Here is a 20,366-nt window from a genome sequence, read left to right on the forward strand (position 1 = left end):
AAAAACACTCTCCCTAGCAAAACTCAGATGACCTCTGCACCTACCAGGCCATCCTCAGAATGAACTGCAGAGAAGTGGAAGCTCCAAAGGTGAAAGAATTCTGTAGGCCAAAAACTGTGAGGGGAAGAGCTGCTATCTGCTGATCTCAGAGCCTACCCTGAGCCTGGTTCCTTTACACTAAAGAATAAGAGGTTATAACTGATGTGCTTGTCAGTTATATTAGTCTTTTTCAGTATGGAGTTATAGAGGCAAAGAGAAAAGAGAGAAGAAAGAGAAGGAACATATGAAACCCTGGATTTCCTCCTTCTTTTGGACAGAAAGAAAGTCAATGCATGTCTTTCTTACTTGTGGCTATTACTCACCCTACAGGTAACACACAGGCCAGGACCAAAGGCATTTATGGATGTGGTGACTGCTTTCCAGCTATCCACTAAATTCCACTGCTCTGTCTTTCAGAACACAGTCCCCCATGTCCCTTGCACTGTGATGCAGCCATGTGACTGTGCTCTGGCCAGTGGCATACACTCCCTCTCAACCCTGGTTCTTTCTGTTTCCCTTCAGCATACTATAGAGGATGGCAGGACCCTCCTCAGATGGCAAACGTATTCTCGGGAAAGAGCCTGGTCTCCTGAATACCTTTGTAGAACAGACCCATCATCTCCTTGACCACACGTGACTGTGAGGAGTGCAAGGAGTAAACACTTCACGTGAGTCAGAGGTTAGCCCACCTTCGCCAATGGTGCTCTGGCTTCTGGAGTCTTGTCTTTGTTTCTTAAGAACTTGCTAGGAGGTAAGAGCTCAGCACCAAGTCCAAAAGTGATCTCTTTAACATTGCTGTCGTCACTCCCATCTCTACTGTAATCCTACTCTTAGCTTAAGGATATGTCCTCATCTGGGAGCTACTCAGTTAGACCACTGATCTAAAGACTGAGAAGCTTAAGGATATGTCCTCATGTGGGAGCTACTCAGCTAGACCACTGATCTGAAGACTGAGAAGCTTAAGGATATGTCCTCATGTGGGAGCTACTCAGTTAGACCACTGATCTGAAGACTGAGAAGATAAGCCTAAAAAAATAAGTCACCTGCAGTGACCAAGATGCCCAAATGAAGGTACTTGAAGAATTTGTACCTTCTGTACTAATGTCTCTGGTGCACGGATGGGGCTGGCCTTTCCTGTTTGTAACCACTTTGAAGTGGCCCTGTTTTAAATTATCCTGTGTTTGTAAGCTGCATATCCCAAACACATAAAACAACAGTGTTACAATATAACTATTTTGGGGGAAAGAAAATCAAGTCAGAGACATCCTTTAAAGCAATGTATTCTCCCTCACCAGACCATTCTTTATAGGGGTCTTTTTCAGATACATTATCTGAAAAAAGAGTTTTCTGTTGAACTCTACAGGCTTTGTAGTCTGTGGTTCTGGCTGATATTCAGCAATGGATCCCTGCATGCACCGTGCTGTGGAAAGGGCCTATCCTGAGTGGTACCTGCTCAAACCCTAACTCAAGAGGGATACGAGACCTTCTTCTAAAGAGGTGGTATCTACAGTTAAGTCAAAGCAGGAAGCAGTAAAAAAAACAGATGTACTGGTTTGTGTCTTTGGAATGGTCCACAGACTAAACAAAATAAACAATACCTTGTGGAAAGCATTACTATAGGTGAGGGACTGTGAGAAATGGAATATAGGAAGACCTATGGAGGCATTTTCTAAATTAATGAATAATATGGGATGGGAGGGGGCTCACTGGAGGTGGTGCCATGCCTGGATGCGGAAGTTTTAGACTAAAAATGAAAACAGGGTGAGCAAGCCATGGGGAGCAAGCCAGTCTGCAGGTTCCTTCCATGGTTTCTACTTCAGGTCACATCACCAAGTTCCTGTTTTGATTTCCCTCAGGGATGCAACATTACCTGGAGTTGTAAGCCAAAGTAAACTCTTTCTTCCCCAAATTGCTTTTGGTCATGGTGTCCTTATCACAGCAATAAAAGCACTAACACACCTCTACAACACAACCCACAGCATTACAGAGCTCCCACCTCCCAGTGCCCTATTAATCCCCAGTCCATCTAGACTGGAGGCAGCCCCATCACCTACTCTTAAAAGACAATCTAGGAGGCCTATTGTTACCTGTCCCTCCCTGTCAATTACAAAACCTCCCACAGGTTTTGTTGTTTGTTTTGGTTGGCTGGTTTTGCATTTTTTAGCTATGAATTTCTCAGTGCTTGGCCACAAGAGAAAATCAACCTAAGTTTTCTGAAAAGAACCAGTTCTTTCCTTAACTCCTAGGGCAACATACTTTTCCAGTCCCTTGTCATTTCAAGATCCAACATTTCAGTACTAGATAAAATCTCAGTGGCTCAGCAGATCATTTCTTGTGCCGTGTCTCTGCTTGGGCTACTCTCACTATCCAGAACGGCTTCAACTTTCATTTGTCTGACCTCCTACTGTCCTTAAGACAGAAGGTAGAGATTGGCTTGTTCATGATTTTTCCCACCAAGCACTGGCTTGGGATGCACCACTTCAGATTTTGAGTAATCATGAATGTGTTCCTTGCCCTGGCAGAGTCTCTGGGTAGTGTTAACGTTCCAGCTATGAGATCGGCAAGTGGGACCATTGTAGAGGGCTCTCATCCACCCTGCTAGAGCTTCCACCCACTTTATCTCCAGTGAGGGTACAAACATCTGTGCCACAACTCCATAGACATGTAGTATTTCTCTTGGAGTTAGCCTTTCTAGTGGTCAGTACTTCTCTGGCTTGATAGTCTCAGTGCTTGGCCACAGGAGAAAAATCAAATAAGTTTTCTAAAGAAAAATTGAGGCCCAAAGAAAAGCTAACAGGTGAAGCTAAGATGTTAGAGCATTAGTACCCTACAGGAGCTCCTAGATCCTCAGCTGTAAGTCCCCCTCACCCATACACTGGATTTCCTGGGTCTTTAATGCCAATTATTTCTTCTTCTTCTTCTCCTCCTCCTCCTCCTCCTCCTCCTCTTCCTCCTCCTCCTCCTCCTCCTCCTCCTCCTCCTCCTCCTCCTCCTCCTCCTTCTTCTTCTTCTTCTTCTTCTTCTTCTTCTTCTTCTTCTCCTTCTCCTTCTCCTCCTCCTCCTCCTCCTCCTCCTCCTCCTCCTCCTCCTCCTCTTCCTCCTCCTCCTCTTCCTTCTCCTCCTCCTCCTCCTCTTCATCCTCCAACTCCTCCTTTCCACTCTTTTTCTTTTCTTATACAAAGGCCAAAGCAAGTAAGGCCATGGCCAAGCAAGCTGGTACAAAATTGAATTAAATTTCTCTCTTGCAAATCTTACAAGGAGAGTCTACAGTTTCAAACAGCATGCTTTGCCCACATCTTTTACAATAGAAATGCCTTACTCAGTAAGTGAGTTTTTGTCCTCAGAGAGGTAATCCAGGAGTGGGAGGGACAAAGAGAAGAGGAGAGGAAATCTGTATGCCATTATATGTGGTAAGCATGCAGTCTTTGGAACAATAAAGAATAGAGGCCTCTAGAAATCACCTTCACAAGAAAGGCTCTTTAAAGATGTCAGTCAATTCTAAACAACCAGGAAGCTGAGAAGCCTACTCAGGATCACTCTCCTGGAGCAATCCACTAAGCTGGGTAAGCGAAGGAAACCCTTGTGGTGTTGAATTACCCCCTTTAGTTGCTGCACGGATGATGTCAGTAAATCATGAAATACCTCCGAGCAATGTGGTTGCAACAGACAAATGACATTTACCCTGTAGTTTCTGCAGGAAGGGTTGAAGGCATTGGTTCCACAGACAAACAGCGTGTCATCGTTCTTCTTGAGAAGAACTTTAATGAAGTTGTGACATTCATCCTGAAACAGAGTTCAAACTGTTTTGAATGGAGTCCACTCAGAACAAAAGCCCATTCATCACCACCAGCCATGATCCACCAACAGAAGGGTTACAGTGAGGAGAGTACCGAGTGTAAGGTTACACAGCTGGGTTCCCTAGTAACGTGGTCAAGTTGTTGCGAACGTGAACCAAGAAAGGATGTCAATGATTATTTCAACAGTAAATAACAAACATGGAGTAGAAGGGTAATGTGTATTTCTTTTATGTCACAGAAGAACAGAGAGCTAAAATAACCTTAATGCCAGATGTTCCAGAGTTCCTTGATGTGCAAGGCTTCTGATTGAAGACCACTTTTACATTGTTATTTGACCGAAGGCACAAAAGCCTGTGAGTTTGCTCTGCTATTCATGAGTGCTTCCACAGGCTGGAGGTGTGCCCTGGCCTCTGAAGTGGGCTACTGGGATGGGGCACTCAAGAGACTAGATCTGAGTCCATAATCCCTACTGTGCCCAAGGAGTTCTCGATGTAGTCCTAGCAGATGTTGTAATGTTTCATCACATTAAGAGCAAGCTATTTTTGCAAATTAAAGCCTTCAATAAGTTGATGGAAAAAGCAATTACTGGGGAAAAGGGAATAGCAAGATGCATTCAAATCATAGTCTACGGCAGGAGATAACCGTCAAAAATGTAACCTGAAGTGGCAGCTGCAGGAAAAATGAAAATTGCCTACCTTATGCTTCCCCTTCATCCTGCATGTGTCTACATCAGCCTGTCTAGATTTCCATGTCAGTTTCTGCAGGGATCAAGAAGGAAATCAATTAGAGCCCAGAGGTTGTTGCATTTGATTTTAGAAGTAAGAGCTCCCTCAGGGCAACTAGAGACTGAACATATATTTATTGAAAGCTTTCCACACCCCCTTCTCCATGATTAATTTAAACTTTTTGTTTAATTTTTTATTCTTATCTGTTCATTAAACTACAGGATGTTCTCCTTTTTGAGATAAGGATAAAGGAGAAGTGTGGGAAATTTATTTAACCATATCCAAAGCAACTTGCAAATTGTGCTCGTTTTAATAAAATGCTTGTAGCTGCCCTTTTTGTTCAGTTAATCAATCACTGTTTGTACAGAAGGCCTTTCCCTTAAAATATGGAAGCCATTTTATTAAACATAAAGTGGACATTCACTCTAGGCAGACGGGGATTTAACTCAGGTTGTGATCCTTCATGTAAATTTGTGGGCTAAATCTCCTACTGCAAAGTTTCCTTAACTAAATTATCCCCATGTGTAGTCCCAAGGAAAGCGCACGTTAGACGTTATAAATGTCTGCGTGATAATTATATTCCAGACCCTCATCAGTCAAGTAACATTCATGCTGCATAATGTTGAGGCTGAAACACTGGGACAGTTTTTAATGTTTTGGGGACAGAATTTTATTTTTGAAAAGTGGTATTTCCTTTGATAGACATGGCAGTATTTTATTAAAAGATTTTTTTTTGCAAATTACATAACACCCCGAATGTATATGCACACACTGATGAAATATGTGTTTGGGAATGTCTAATAAACCCTCAGTCATGCCTAAATCATATTTCACTAAAGGTATGCTGGCATCACCCACACCATTTCAATCACTGCTTTTAAAGTACCTATTTCCTAATCACCCCACTTTAGGAAGATGACTTTAAAAACAACTTACTTTGCTACAGTAAATTTCTTCTGTGTGGGATGTGTCTATATCAACAGTGTAAATATGGTCTCTATAAAAGAAAACCAGAAATAAGAGTTAAGACAGTTCATTTTCTATGGAATAAGTTTATGTTCAGGACAGATAAACCTATGACCATATTTGTTAAAACACAGGATGCCCACATGCTAGAAAAAGGAAAGAATTCGGTATAAGAGATTATCTTGAATAATACTTAGCATTTATGATTTATCATGGTATCCGGTTGATACTTGAGGACTTCTGGTAATTATTCTCCTAATCTCAGAACTATCGAGGCATATATCCAGATCTCTGCTTGGAAGGATCTGAAGGTTACCCTAGTTCAGAAGCTGGAATACAGGGTCACATTGCTCTTGGCATCTTCAAACCCATGCACACGCTGCTTGGGATTCAACGTGCTACATTTGATAATTTGATAGACAAGATGGAAGAAAGGTAAAATTGTTTCCAGAAGCTACCCTTTCCTCCACAGGAACATGCTGAATTGAAGTATAAATGTACTTGAGCTAAGGTTGAAATGTAGTGCTTCTGTTCACTCTCTTCTTTAGTCCTGAGTTTGGTTGCCTTTACAGTTTGCTTCCAATCTCCCCTTGGAAGGGGAGACACAGAATTGGCAGCTCAGGTGTGGGGCTATATTTAAACCTCCCTTCTGTGTGAGCAAAGCACAAGGGGTCTTTTTGTCTGGAACTGAGAAGAAAAGGAAGAAAAGAGGCACACTCAGTAGAGGGGGCGGCTAGCAGGGGTAAATCCAAACAGCTCATTTTTCCTTGAAATAACATTGACTTTTTTCTAAAATGCAGGAAGTCCTGGGGCTGGAAAATTATCCACAGCTTTAAACCAGGACCTCAGGGCTCCTGTGAAGACTCTCAAACCTTCTTGTTACTTAGAAAGACTCAGGGGCTGGGGGAGGGGAGAAAGCAATTATTTGTAAGATTTACATATGATATATGTGTGTATATATATATTCAAATATGTGCATTTACACATATATATTCAATTCTTGAGAAGTCTGTTTACTTTGCTTTCAGAGGAAAAAAAACAACAGAAAAATCATAAATGGTTTGTCACATGGAAATAAAAGGAGAAAGCAAGACTTACGGATTTCCTTGCCTGCTCCTGAACTGTGTGTACACTTGTGTGTGTGTGTGTGTGTGTGTGTGTGTGTGTGCACTTGTGTGTGTGTGCTTTTGGCAGTGAAAGACACCCATTTGTGTCAGGGTAGTGAAGGAAAGACTGAGGCGTCTGCTTTACACACTGCTGAACTGGGAAGCTCCTTCTAGCTTCAGTGGGGGGCTGGCATCACTCTGCCCTTTAATTTTGAGACCATTTATTGCATTCGCTTATTACTTGTTTGGCTTTATGATGGCGCTATGGTCAGGCACATCATTAGACTGGAGTTGCCTATGATGTTGGCATTGTGTTTGAAATGACTGGATGCTTTTCCTTGCCCCTCTCCCCTTGGAAACTTAAGTAGAAGCTGAATCTATGAATTGTAAATTAACAACTGATTAATATGCATTGGCAGCTCCTCAGAAAGTTCTCAGATTGCCCCCTTTTGGCATGGTCTGTTTATGTTAATTAGTAGTTTAGAGATTAAAAAGAAAGAAGAATTTACAAAGTGGATAATAATAGGAAAGAATTGGAAGGCGTTCTTGCCACCAAACCCCATCAGTCCCAGGGCTCTGGATGGGACTTGGCTTTGGATTGCTGACTCCGATTGTCTGGGAGAACTGGGAAACCTTTTAAGAACAATTCCATGAGAGAAATCTCCTTTTGGACAGTGGCCATCTTTTTCAACATCTCAAAGATCATGTGGCTCCAGAGGATAGAAATGGTGCTTTATGGTCAACTATAATCCAGGGCAAAGGATCATTCCTTGGTGCCCAGGTACATCCTAGGATGCATGCGATGCTCTGACATCTTGAGTGTAGCCATTTGAAGACAAACTGACTTAATCCAAAGACTTCCTCTTTTCCAGTCCATTGGATACAATACTAAGTTGTTTGGCCGTGACTTGAGCCTCAGGGAAGGAATTAACTTCATTCAAATCATGTTAAGTTGCTAACCAGCAATCTGGTTGTCTCAGGGCAGTTTTGGGAAGTGTGAAATAAAAGGAAAGGCTCTTCATATGGTAGCCACAAAACTCTTTTCGAGATTGTTTTACTGTATATGGAAGGGAGGTGGCTGGGTAGAGTGTAAACGCAACAAGTAAGGTGTTAGACACTTGACCTTCAGGAAATGGCCAGTCTGTTACATTGCTTTAGAAAGGAGTACACTCCTTTTCCCCCTTTCTTTTTCCTTTCCTTGAGGTAGAGTTCAGTTGAAACTGTCTTGGTTTTAATGAGCTGGAATAATGAAGGCTTCTTAGTCTACACAACACCTGGCCCTAAATGTTCCTGTTGCCCTGGGCCTGCAACCCACGCCTATGCTAAATCACTGGCTACAAGGGCTGTCCGTTTCCACCTTTTTTGTTCCCAGTGCCTTAACTGTGAGGAGAACAATTCACAGGCGATACTGGAGTCAACGTATTTCTCACAGGTTCGATGCTTAACCATTTATTTTGATTGGCCTTTTCCTTTTTTACATTATAAGTGTAATCTCGAGTTACTACTCTCCTACTACTTGTAGGAAATTAACAAGGATCCTGAAGAAGGAGCTTCCATGCTTCCAAAGAGGTGGGTACTGAGACCTCACTGGAATGTTCCATAATGAATAGCTACAAAGGCTGCTCTCAGGCAACAGCTATTAGACGGTTATTAACACAGGACAAAGAGTTTCACTCCTCAATAGGCAGCACAGGACAGGGAGTGGCTGTGTGGTCCTCACAGCAATGCTATCCTTGTTCAAATCCTGCAGCTTTTATTGGGCCCACTGATTTCCCATCTCTGTCCCTTGAAGTCCTTCTACAGGACGTGGAGGAGGCAGTTGCTCTGTCACGAGGTTGTTTCCAGGATCTAGCAAATTGATACTTATGAAGTTATGACTCCATTTTCTTATGTGGGCATACCAGCATGAGTGGCATCGTGAAGTGTTCATTGTTGGTTCTTGCAGTCAAGTCTGAGCTGGGCTTGGGACACTCACAAACAACACTTGTGACCTTTCACTTCTGGTTGGAATTGTGGGAAACAGGTTAATTTGGGACCTCCTGTGAATTTTTCTCTTTATGGTTCTACAGATGAGCACAGGCTTCATGAAGACACTTGCCTAACCTCTCACCTGGCAGAGGGCATAGATTGCCAGAGAAGCCATGGAGCAGCTGAACACAGCAACATAAGAACACAAGCCCAAGACCATGTGACACCTGCCTAGGTGGCATTTTTATCATTGTACTCCACTTTAGGATAGCAGTGTGTCCAGATGCCATTTCCCAAGGACGAGTGAAGCTTATTGTTACTGCCAGATATACAACATTTAAGAAACATACACAGTATTATACTTTCTCTGCTCACACTACCACTCGTTCAAAGAAATGGCAAATATCCAATGCAAACATACAACAAGGTATAATAGACACAGATCTCTGCACACTGTATAATACGTGGCGATACATCCAAGTTGGTTTAACAAACAACTGTCAAGTGGTGGAGTACTCTACTGTGTACTTGGGTAAATATTTGCATATATGTTCAAGAAACGCAGTGGATTAGTTGAGCCATAAGCCTCAAGATATGCAATTATTTCTCCAAAAATCCACATAAGGTTAAACAGACATAGAAAAAAAAATTCCCAAAAGGTTAAACAGACATGAAAAAAAAAATCTCAAAAGAATGATGGCTTGACAAACACACGTAGCTTTTAGCTTAAATAACACAGCAAGGAACCTCAGGTTCTTAGATAAGTGGGGACGGGAGCCTTCAGGTCCTCTGAGGTGCAGGTGAGAAGTCTCTTACCGAGCAGCAATGTAGAGGGTTCTGTTCATGATCATGATCATCTGGATGTCCAGCCTGTGCCTCTGCGTGGTGTTCCGTCCTGGCTTGTGGCCCACAAACACCGGATACTGTTTTGTATCTGTGAAAAGAGGAGATGGGGTAAGAGAGGGAAATGCAGATCAAGCCAAGAATCAACGGGCCAGTGTGAGGAGGAGGCGGGCCCCAGAACAAAACACATGTTTTAATTCAGACCATGCCACCATTTCCCTTCTCCAGTAAAGCTGTTACTTCAGGAAACATGATGAGAGGGCTCCTTGAGGATGATCGAGTTACACTTCAATTCCAGATGATAATTAGCCCAGGCTTAACATCTCTAAGTGTCATAGTTTCTGAGGGTTAAACTTGCCGGTCAACCCTTTGCACGAAGGTGCTCTTTTCTTCCCTAGTTTTCTTTTCATCTTCTGTGGAGTGCTAAGCCTGAGGGGGCAGGCTGCCAAAGATCTTGTCTCCGGACAAAACTATTTCAAAGCTGCCTTCCCCATCAATCACCACAAAGGCAATGTGGTCTGGAGGCGAGAGCCTTCATCCAGGAGCCAGAAGAAAAATACAGTCTCCACAGGCGTCCGGGTGGAATAATCTACCATTGAGGGGCAGCCCTGCTAGATTGGTTGACATTCTAGGAACTGTGGGAAGTACACTCTGGAGCTAAGCAATTGGCTAATCTCACAGAGAAGTGGGCTTTGACAGGACAGGGTCAAAGTGAGTGTAGCCAGTCGGGCGATCAGGCAGAGTCCATGAGCCCATTTTTTTCCCTTTAGTGCTCTTTGGCTGAGTCTGTGATGTGTAATAATATCTGACCTTTAGAAATACCTGCATCTCCACATCTCTCTGTTTCTAAACTGATAGTCTCCAGAGCATTGGCAACCCTCCAAAAGGCAGAAAGATGAGTCATACTCAAAAGGCTATGTTTTCTGGGGAGTTGTGGTGATGCAACTGTGAGTAGGGAACCACTCACAGATTCATCCCTGGATGACTACACTCTAACCCCATGGTCTCTGGGCTTCCTCATGGCAGTATGTTACTAGAGAGTGTCAATATACTTCATTCCCAAATAAGCTTGTCATATAATTATTCTAAGCTTTTTCTTCCATGATTCTTTAATTTCATGTATCTGGTCATCATATGGGGTTGCTATGGCAACTTCTCTATACCCTTTATCACGGGGTTACGTGACCATTAATGATTGTCAATAGCATATTTGGGTTGAAGTAGAATATCAAAGATAGAAATCTTATGTAGATGGAGATAAATATAGGGTTATTTAATGTTTAATCCCAAGGGAAGAGAACTTGACTACTTCAGAAGTGATAGCATCGACTTTGACCTTCTGACCCTCTGCTGTTATATAATTCAGGCCAAGTTGGCTCCTCATCTTTGTATATAAAATCATCTCCTCCTCCAGAGACTCCAGCTGGAAGCTCGGCACTGGTGCATCTGCTTTCTGTGAAATATCCTGGACATCTTTTGGTATGGTTCACTCGGTGTTTGGGGATAATTACATAGAAAGTGGTACTTGACAAAAATGTTCTTGAACAATTGTCTTTTGGAGGGCAGACAATAAAAGAGGGAATCGGATGTTCTTTCCAAAACAGAGGTAAGACTTTCTTCTTTTAGGGAGTCACCGGAAATTCTAATTATGTCAGTATCTACCTCTGACAAAAAGCAGGTATCAAAATAAAGTTATAAATGGATGAACCTTCTACAGGTCCAAGGCCAGCCCCTTGCTGAGACCAGCAAGCTTCTAAGGCTTTTTTGAAAAGTTACATTTTTTCCTCTTAAGTATTTCAAAAACACCCATTATTTTGTACATACGGGTCACAAATAAAAACATAACACTCTCAGTCCTCAAATGTCAGCAATATTCTCCCCTGTGGCTGGTGTGAAGGCAGGAGCATGCCTCTGTGTGTAGAGTAAAATTTCATCAGTAGGCTCAAGAGACCTTTCAAAGACTTGTTGGTGTTGCTACAACACTTGATGAAGCTATTAACAGTCTCCCTATCCATCCAACTCCATCCAACCAACCTGACATGAATCCTTGTCATACATCGAGTTTGAAATGACTGTGTCTCTTCTAATTCCTTTTAGCTTTTGGCTAGGCCGATGCAGGCTAAGATGCCCTCAAAAGCCACGGGGAGTGAGAGTGTGATACTTACAGTTGCCATGCGAAATACTGATCGGCTCAGAATCTTCTGGGAAACCAGCCCCAGCGCAGCGTAGCAGTGTGAGACACAGCAGTAAGGCTGCTGGCCTCATAGTAGGTTCAGCGGAGAGGCTTACTTCTCTACTTCACCCTGCCAAAGAGCAAAGGAGCCTGCTTACTTTTCATTTCTCTTTTGCAAGTCAGCTTCATTCAGTTCAATAAAATGCAATGGTCTTAAGATAACTCAAGACAAAAGGCTTCTGTTTTATGCCTCGTCCACCGTGAATTCATTGGTTATACTGTATTACATAAAGACAGTGCCCAGTACCCACTGGGCCCAATGTCACCCTGGCACTACACACTTTTGCAAAAAAAAAAAAAAAAAAAAAAAAAAAAACCTCACTTCCTTTGACCAGGCCATTACAGGTCGTGGTGGCCGCGGTCTCACAACTGTAAAACTCTGGATTTCAACAAGTATGAACAACTGACTAGTAATGATCTAGATTCCTAGCTTCATTACGGAAGTCAGGATATACGCCATACCGTGACCCATGTGACACACACACACAACTGACCCTTATTTCCTGTAGCACTCCTTACTTAGTGGAGTTGAGATTTTAACTACTTGTTTGTCACTTCATAGTGACTTTAGACCTAAATAAAAATTACATAATCTATTTTGTATTAAAATGTAATTATATTATCTTCCTCTTTCCTCCCTGAAGCCCCGCCCATGCCCCCTTACTCCACATTAAACTCTCTTTTCGTTGAGATATGCGTTCACGCGCGCGCGCGCACACACACACGCGCACACGCACACACGCACACGCACACATGTACAAGCACACGCACACACGCACACACGCACACACGCACGCGCGCACACACACACACGCGCATACACACACGCGCGCACGCACACACACATACGCGCACACACACCCACACGCGCACACACACACACCCACACACCACGACCTGCTGAGTCTGATTAGTGTTGCTTGTATATACAGTTGGAAGGCTGACCACTGCATATTAGGAGTGTCATCCAGTCAGTGAGACTGATGTCTCACTTTCTCATCAATTGTTAGTTACCTATAGTTCTTCATCTGGGGTACACGATCTATTTTTTTTTTTTTTTGGTTCTTTTTTTCGGAGCTGGGGACCGAACCCAGGGCCTTGCGCTTCCTAGGTAAGCGCTCTACCACTGAGCTAAATCACCAGCCCCCAATCTATTTTTAAAAAGAATACCATTTCCATTCTGTGACGAGAATCTGAACTGGCCTCTTGGAACATCATTGCTGATTTTTTTTTTAAAAGAGAATCCTATCTCTGTGCATTTGTTTTGCAATGATGCTGTTCTGCTCAGCTGTATTCTGTTAAGGCAGCCTTTATGCAGAGAAAGATCCTTCTACATACAGCTCAAAAAAAAAAAAAAAAAAAGTCCCAGGGAGTTGCTGGATACAGCGAACACAGCCTCATGCTACAGTAAATACCACATCATTCTCAGGAGGATTTCAAATAAGCATTGATGTAGCAGGGAAATTAATGTAAAATGGGATATCGTTTCCATCTTTCCAGAGAAAGTAGTCTTTGAAGCAGCCTGCCAAAGATTATCATTTTTTTGAACAAAGCTATTCTGCAGTAGTCCATCAATCATTTAAGATTTGTGTTTAGAAATGTCAAACCTAGTAACCTAAATGTCTTTGAAAGTTAATTTGGCAAACAAACTGCTAACTTATGCTTCTGGAGCACCATTTAATATTAGATACCTATGTCTCTTTTCTTCATGCCAAGAAAAGCATTAACAAGTCCCGGGTGCATTGCAGGTTGTAATTTCACAGACACAGCTGGATCTTAATCATTTCTTCTACTGAAAAGTGCACATTAATTAATTTGCTTTATCTCAAAAAAAAAATCAAAGCGGGAAAGAAGTTGAGAGAAAGGCCTAAATAATTCTCTATCTCTATCTCTGATGTGCAGATTAAAATTAAACTTTGAGTGATTACTTGTTCTCAAAAGCAATCCATTCTAGAGACATAGCGTGTATTTACAGGACAGTTGACAACAGGTCCATTCATTTCCTTCTTTGCCTGTACTCCCTAATCTGGGGCATCTGAACACAAAGGAAAGAAGCAGGTCCCCATCGCTTCTTGGGAGCCCTGTTCGATCTAACATTAAAGGGGAAAGGCACTCAGTAATCAGAGTGACTGAAACACAAACACAGCTCACACCAGCAGTCACATTTTGGGTGAGAAAACATGCGGCAGCAGTATTCTCCAGGGCAGAATTACAGCATGAGTTCACAGCATGCAACAGAGCATAGGAGACTCAGAGAGAAGCTGCATTCCCTTAGAATGTTGGAAAATATATGACATGTTTTTAAGGATATTTTTCTCTACGTGACTCATGAGCCTCTACCTTGCCACAGTTCATTCGCCTCTGTACAAATGTCCCGTAGGCTCAAGACCAAGTCCCCCCTTTTTAAAATTATATCTTAACTCTTTCTACCTTAAGATGGCATGGGGCAAAATTCTCAAGCCCTGCAGCTGGCAGGAAGAACAGTGTAGAGAAATCTGTGATGTAATCCCATGGCTTCTTTTAAAGGTTAACTTAGAGCCAACATCACGAGTCCAACATGTCACTGATGTATCTCCAGGCTTACAGTTGGGCTCTTTACCAGGGAAGAATAGTTAGTTGTTTCATATACTCCTGTATCTTCCCATCAGGCGATTAACAAGTTCATCACATGGATGAAAGTGTAAACTTAGCTGGCCTTGCCAAGTTGATCTGATCTGATGGGACCAGTATCTATCTACACACATAAATGAGAGGATGTTGCTTGATTTAAAGACCACATGGGGATTTAGCTCAGTGGTAGAGCGCTTACCTAGGAAGCGCAAGGCCCTGGGTTCGGTCCCCAGCTCCGAAAAAAAGAACCAAAAAAAAAAAAAAAAAAAGACCACATGGGGCCGCCTCACTCACTGTCTGCAAGTTCAGCTATGAATACTATTAGCTTGTGGACCTGACTGTAAAGGCATAACTTTTGACTGTTTCGGTAGACACAATGGAATCTTCTAGAATGTTCACACTCAAAGAAGGTTTTAATCGTAAGTGGGAGTGATGTGAAAACATGTCCAGAAACCCCTAGTTGTGGCCTTGACACAGGAGAAAATAGTGGTTGTTCATGAATAAAGTTAACTGCTATGAAGTTTCAGCAATTCCTTTAAAAACACTTTTTCTACTGACATCTTAGGAAGTTTTAACAATAACCAATAGTTCACATGGTCCTTACTACAAGGAAGGACATGCTAATAGTGTGACTCTAGGCAACTCAGTGAGGCTGGCTGGCTCTCCCTGTTTTGTCACCTGTAAAATGAAAGGACAGAAAATGGGATCGATTATAAAAGCCCTAAGGTTGAGACTGTATGTGTTCCCATGGAGCTGCAGAAAGGAAAAAAGGGAGAAGAGGAGAGAGGAGTCTAGGAGGTGCAGCACAGGGGTTGACCCTGAGCCGGGCCACCCTGCTGCCTTTTCTAGGCTAAGGCAACCATCGGGAAGCAGGGAAAAGAATCGGAAGAGCAGGTAAGATCTCAGACTGAGGAGAAGCGCTAAGATGGGGGAAAGAAGACAGATTCTGAGATTATGACAGGTCAGGCAGAAAAAGTTTTAAGCACTTGGGAAGCACACCTTCCAAGTCAATCACAGTAACAGCCCCTCTTTCTCCAGTTTCTTCTGATTGTTCTGACTTAGTATGTGGACAGAGAACTGTGCAATCTGTGTGTGATGAACAGGAGGGGTGGAAAAAAGGCCTTCTAGCATGAGCCTAGTGGATGCCAATGGACACAGCCTAGAAGGCTGGGTACATTGCATCTGTTGGTGCCAAGAACCACCAGCAGGCCATGCTGCCTTGTCCCAACATCAGAGTCAAGCGTAAGTAAGTCTTGGAAGTGCTTCTAACATGTCCGATGAGAGTGCTCCTGTCGGCATTTAATCATATTCAGAGTTTAGCTGGCATTTACACTGAACATAATCACGTAATTATGGCAATCCTGACAAACAGGCCTTATCATGCCCATATAAGGAAACTGAGGCCCAGGCAGCCAGCTAAGTCACATTTGTGGGCAACACATAGTAAACATTTACAGGGCATTAGGAAAGTGCCAACAGCAGTGATCATCACAGGTGAGAGCTAGCTCTCAAACCCCGATCTGTATGATTACAAAGTTTATGTCCTTCCTAGGACATCAAGGAAGGGGAACAGAGAAGGGTAAGGGAGGGTGCAGGTAGAAATTTCACTTAAGATAATAATTGAATACCGGTTGATGCATCTTTGGATAGAGTGGCTGAAAGTCCCTAATGGCTTCAGTCATAAAAATCCATAAACAGAGTATACAGTAACTTTCAAAACAGGTAGGCTCTCGGCCTCCTTCCGTTTTTATGAGCCTGTGATCACAGGCCTAAGGTGACTGAAAGATGTAAATGCTTCTCCACTGCAGCTTCGGAGGAACTGATTATCTCAGTACACCACTGCGCTAAGTGGGGCCATTTGCCTCCTGCCTGCCTCCCTGGATGGTGATGTCTTAAAGTCAAATGCTGCATAGAAAGTAGTGTCATCTGTTAAGGCCAGGAATGAGGCTGCCTGCTCCCGTGGTTGATAAAAAGATTGGATACCTCTCAAGCCAGTGAGGAACCTTCACCCAGAGAGGTGCAAAAGCAAGTGTTTGTGCAGAAAACCTGGCTCATTGAATGCTGGAAGCCCGTCACAGATAGAAACTGCTGATTATTCCCACACTAGAGGAAAATGTAAAGCATTAATGAGTGCTTAAATAGTAGGTGTCCTTCACTGACCTGGACAGGCCTGCTTCAAGGACTTCAGCATGAAGGATGCTGCTGTCCACAGGATGTGGAGGAAGGTGAAAGAACACATCCCGAATGAAATTAGAAGCAACTCTGGCCCATTGATTGTGGTGGAAATGGTCAGTGTGCAGGCTTCAGAAGACCATGAGGGAGAACCACCTGTCCCAGGATGCTTGCATTAAGAGCTAAGGTTCAAAGAAAAGGAGAGAAATCACTCTCGCCTCTTAATAAAGCATCAGCCTCTTTCTTAATAAAGCTGCATTTCTCTTCTTCTCGGCCATTAACAGAGAAATAAAAGCACCCGTTCTAGAGGAAAGGGAAATGCCACAGACCTAACTTTCAACACATGTGGGCGAGCAACGATGACGCTCAATGGAGGGTTGTAATAAAATATCGACTGTGGATAATAGATGGTCCATTTCGGGCCTGAAGCCGCTGGCACAAACGCACACAAAGGCAGTTGTGAATTCAGTAGTACTTGTAGAACCTTTATCTTATTTGTATTTCCCCCCATAAAGGCTGACATATGTCTACGATCTTTCAGGTGGAAGAAGGAATGGCATGGTTTTTTTTTTTGGGGGGGGGGGTTCTTTTCTCTTATATATCTTCTCCCCTGACCACCACCATCCCCGAACATGCACCTCTGAGTCAGTGCCTTCCGTGGACTTTGCTTCGGATAGACTCGATCTCCGCAGGCCTGAAAACACGGAGGCAAGCGATATTGGTCTCAGAAATCAGCAAGACCCAACCCTGCGCGCCCGTACCATGCCCAGCTTTTTGCCATCCCCATCTCTTTTAAACTTTAAAAAATATTGCTGAACGCAAATATCTGCTCCAGCTGCAGCAACAAACACTCCTTTCATCTTACTGTTAAGAAAACCGAGACCCCGAGACGCGGGGTTACTTGCCAAATGTGGATCCTAAGGCAAGTGGCAAAGCCAAACAGCAGTTGAGGGCTCCCTGCTCCTACGTGGAGCTCTCCCGACATGACGCCGCCTTCAGAAAAGGAGCCAAAATTCATTCATTTCTCCTTGGCTTGTTGCCTGATGTTCATTTGATTTTCATCTCACTGACTGTTTTCTACTAGAAGCCAGGCACTGTGTGGAGGTGCTGATGCGGGAATGGGAACCCCATGAACATGCCCTGGACCTCTCGCAAGAAGTGGATGGGTCTGACAGCTCTTGGCAGGGAACCAAAATAGAAGGCAAATGTAACAATACCTTTTCAAAAGTAGTTAAGATTTTACCTTGGGCGGGAGTGTTGTTGAGATAAGTGGGGTGAGAAGACCTACAGAAGCTTAGGAAGAGCCCAGGCAGGTTTGTGAGCCACACTGCTCTATAGCTTCAGACAGTTCAGAAGTAAGGACCACACCAAGGTGGTTATCAGCCAACTCTATGCAGGTAGGACTTTGAGACACTCAGTTTGGTCTGGTACAATTCTTGTACCAGAGGAAAATTTGCTTAAGGAAAGTCAAACATTTGTCCAATGCAATGGATAGATTTTCTTCTTTCTTTTATTTTTTATTTTTCATTTTGTTAAAGTATTGTAACTGAGGATAAAGATTGTGTCTGGTGATTTTTCTTCTAATGATAGAACAGAACCAAAGGGTAGAGGAACTCTAAGGTCAAGCTAAAGGTGTCCTTATGGATAGCCAAACCTGAGCATGTGGGTCATTTTACATTAGTGTCCCTAATCTCCTATCCATTTTTTATTTCATTAGAAGCGACACACGTTAGGTGTAAGGTACTTTGCCCAGATGCTTACAAAAATATGTGCAGAATGACTTAAAAAGAGCGAACCATTGGGGCTTCTCGTGTTCTCAGCACATCGGGACCATCAAGTAAAAGGAAGAACCATTGAGTTTGGAAAGGACAACTTCCTAATAATTTATTCAACATTTTTTCTTCATACTGTTAATTGAGAAACCCCGGCCACAATTCTCACCTCCTGAGCTTTCGTCTCCTGGCCTTCTGGGCTTCCACCCTGTGGGGCGGTCTGTGTTCTTTTTCCATTGGATCTCCATCAACTTCAAACACGGCTCAGAAGGAATCCAAACAGCCTGAGAAATCCCTGCCCCTCCTGACACTACCAATCATGGATAACTGAAGCTTTGAAATTCTACAAAGTTGCTTATAAATGTTTGTCTTTGTTAAAAAGAGTCCTGGGACTAGAGTGCAGTGCATTTCTCTTGCAGTCAGGTCCTCTGGTGCTGGCTGCCTATGCCACCCTGCTGTCCATTCCCTGCTCTCGCAATGAACTCTGATGCTTTCCTTGTATGCCGAAGCCGAAAATAGAACTTATAAATTGACTAATGGTTTCTGACTGTACGAAAAGAGACATAATATCACTACAGGGACTGCTCCCTAATAGAACATCCTCCTCAGTGACGTCGACACTTGAGCGCGCGCGCGCGCACACACACACACACACACACACACACACACACACACACCACAAACAGAACAAATGAGATAGAAGCACCATTTTCCAAATTTCCTTGCGTTCCTTTCATACTTACTTCACTAACTTTTTAAAAAGGTCTGCTTCGTGCTAATGATCTAGGTGAAACTGCAGGCCCGCGCGTTTAGGCCTATTAATGAATCCGGTAGACACTGCCAAGTTTGCCTAAGTTAATACCATTTTTATTGGTTGTGCTCATGTACTTTACACAGAGAGCAATGACTCATGAGGCTGGCTTTATTGACTGAGAGCAAAGTAATCAAGGACTTTCCCAAAGGCAGTTATCAATTTGCTTTCAGGTGGAGGGAAAAGCATCTGCTAGTTGCCCGAGTTGGAGCCAGCTCCGGTCACACCACTCCCTAAAATGTTCACTTACTATTATCTCTTTAAATAATAAGTCCTACCTTCAAAATCAATCATTATTCCCAAACATCCGGAATAAATGCTTCCTCAAGGCCAATGAAGGTAAGTTCCAGGAAGCTGGGGCTTTGTTTAAATGTCTCCACTACCTAATGATGTGCTTCTCTTCATAGGCGACTGAAGGGTCAGAGCACAGGCCCAGTCCTGTTTATTATAGAGCGACGGAGCGCATCGAGGTGGTCAGCGCCTGGACAAACCATTTCGGTGTAGCAAAATGTTTTTTAAAACTGTCTCAACTCTCCCTAAGTTTAAAGGAAAACAAGATTTGTTTCACCCTACTCTGTCGTATGCAGCATATGTGTTCTGGAAACACAGGCACACAGCCCAAACAAAACACCCCCCCCCCTCCCCTGCCGCCCTGAAAGCCAAAAAGTTTTTCCTCCTCATTTGGCTTCACAATTTGACTTGAAGTAGCATGAGGCCATTTGTTGACTGCCTTTAGAGTAAATATTTATGTGTTTCACTGCAAAACTATTGGTAAGTTTAATTTTGCTATATAGCTCTGATGATCAGATTTGGCTTAGCTGTCTCTCTGTCCCTTGTCAATCACCTGCTACATTTTAAATTCCGAAACACAAGGCTCCCAAGGTTTAAAAGAATGCAGGCCTTGGAAAAGAGTGAAAACAGGATCAGGTAAGGAGGGAGACCTCCCAGGACAGGGCTGCCAACTCAGTTTTTGCCAGACAGGAAACTCTCTGACGGTCACATGGTCTCTTATGAAATCTCCAGAGAATTTAAAAAAAAAAATTTTTTAACCAATTTATTTTTCTAGTGTCGCATTATCCTTCAGGGCTAATTCAGTGATTAGCAATTGCTGAGTGACTTACCTTTTCCTAATTTCCTCTCTTCTGTGGGTTTAATAGCAGCTTTACAGCCCCCACCCCCACCCCTGCAAGACACCAACAGGAAAAGGCTTCCACAAAATGGAGGCTCACAACACCGCCAATATCTTGGTAGGGAGGATTTTAGAGTGAACTGTGGGAAGCAGCTGCTTGGCTAGACTTGAAACCCCTCTGCTTGGAAGAGCTTC

The 20,366-nt window shown here is 43.2% G+C and overlaps 1 protein-coding gene and 2 long non-coding RNA genes across 9 annotated transcripts in view; 2 read left to right on the forward strand and 1 right to left on the reverse strand.

The window, feature by feature from the left end:
* LOC134482944 (uncharacterized) overlaps positions 1-3,721 on the forward strand; it is a 74,357-nt gene extending 70,636 nt beyond the window's left edge. For both annotated transcript variants that reach the window (XR_010059698.1, XR_010059699.1), the window contains exon 3: positions 562-3,721. This is a non-coding gene — a long non-coding RNA (uncharacterized LOC134482944). The remainder of the gene's footprint in view (positions 1-561) is intronic.
* Sema6a (semaphorin 6A) overlaps positions 1-20,366 on the reverse strand; it is a 121,314-nt gene that overhangs the window by 47,296 nt on the left and 53,652 nt on the right. For 4 of the 6 annotated variants that reach the window (NM_001372354.1, NM_001108430.2, XM_063277473.1 and 1 more), the window contains 5 exon segments: positions 3,721-3,822; positions 4,532-4,594; positions 5,498-5,558; positions 9,418-9,535; positions 11,610-11,747. In NM_001372354.1, coding sequence (NP_001359283.1) covers positions 3,721-3,822; positions 4,532-4,594; positions 5,498-5,558; positions 9,418-9,535; positions 11,610-11,709 — 444 coding nt within the window. In that variant the 5' untranslated portion in view covers positions 11,710-11,747. 6 annotated transcript variants of the gene reach the window in all.
* Positions 10,469-11,849, forward strand: LOC134482945 (uncharacterized). The gene is made up of 2 exons (XR_010059700.1): positions 10,469-10,923; positions 11,542-11,849. It is a non-coding gene; the product is annotated as an uncharacterized LOC134482945 (long non-coding RNA).

Source organism: Rattus norvegicus, chromosome 18 (assembly GCF_036323735.1).
Source record: "Rattus norvegicus strain BN/NHsdMcwi chromosome 18, GRCr8, whole genome shotgun sequence".
Taxonomy (NCBI): Eukaryota; Metazoa; Chordata; class Mammalia; order Rodentia; family Muridae; genus Rattus; species Rattus norvegicus.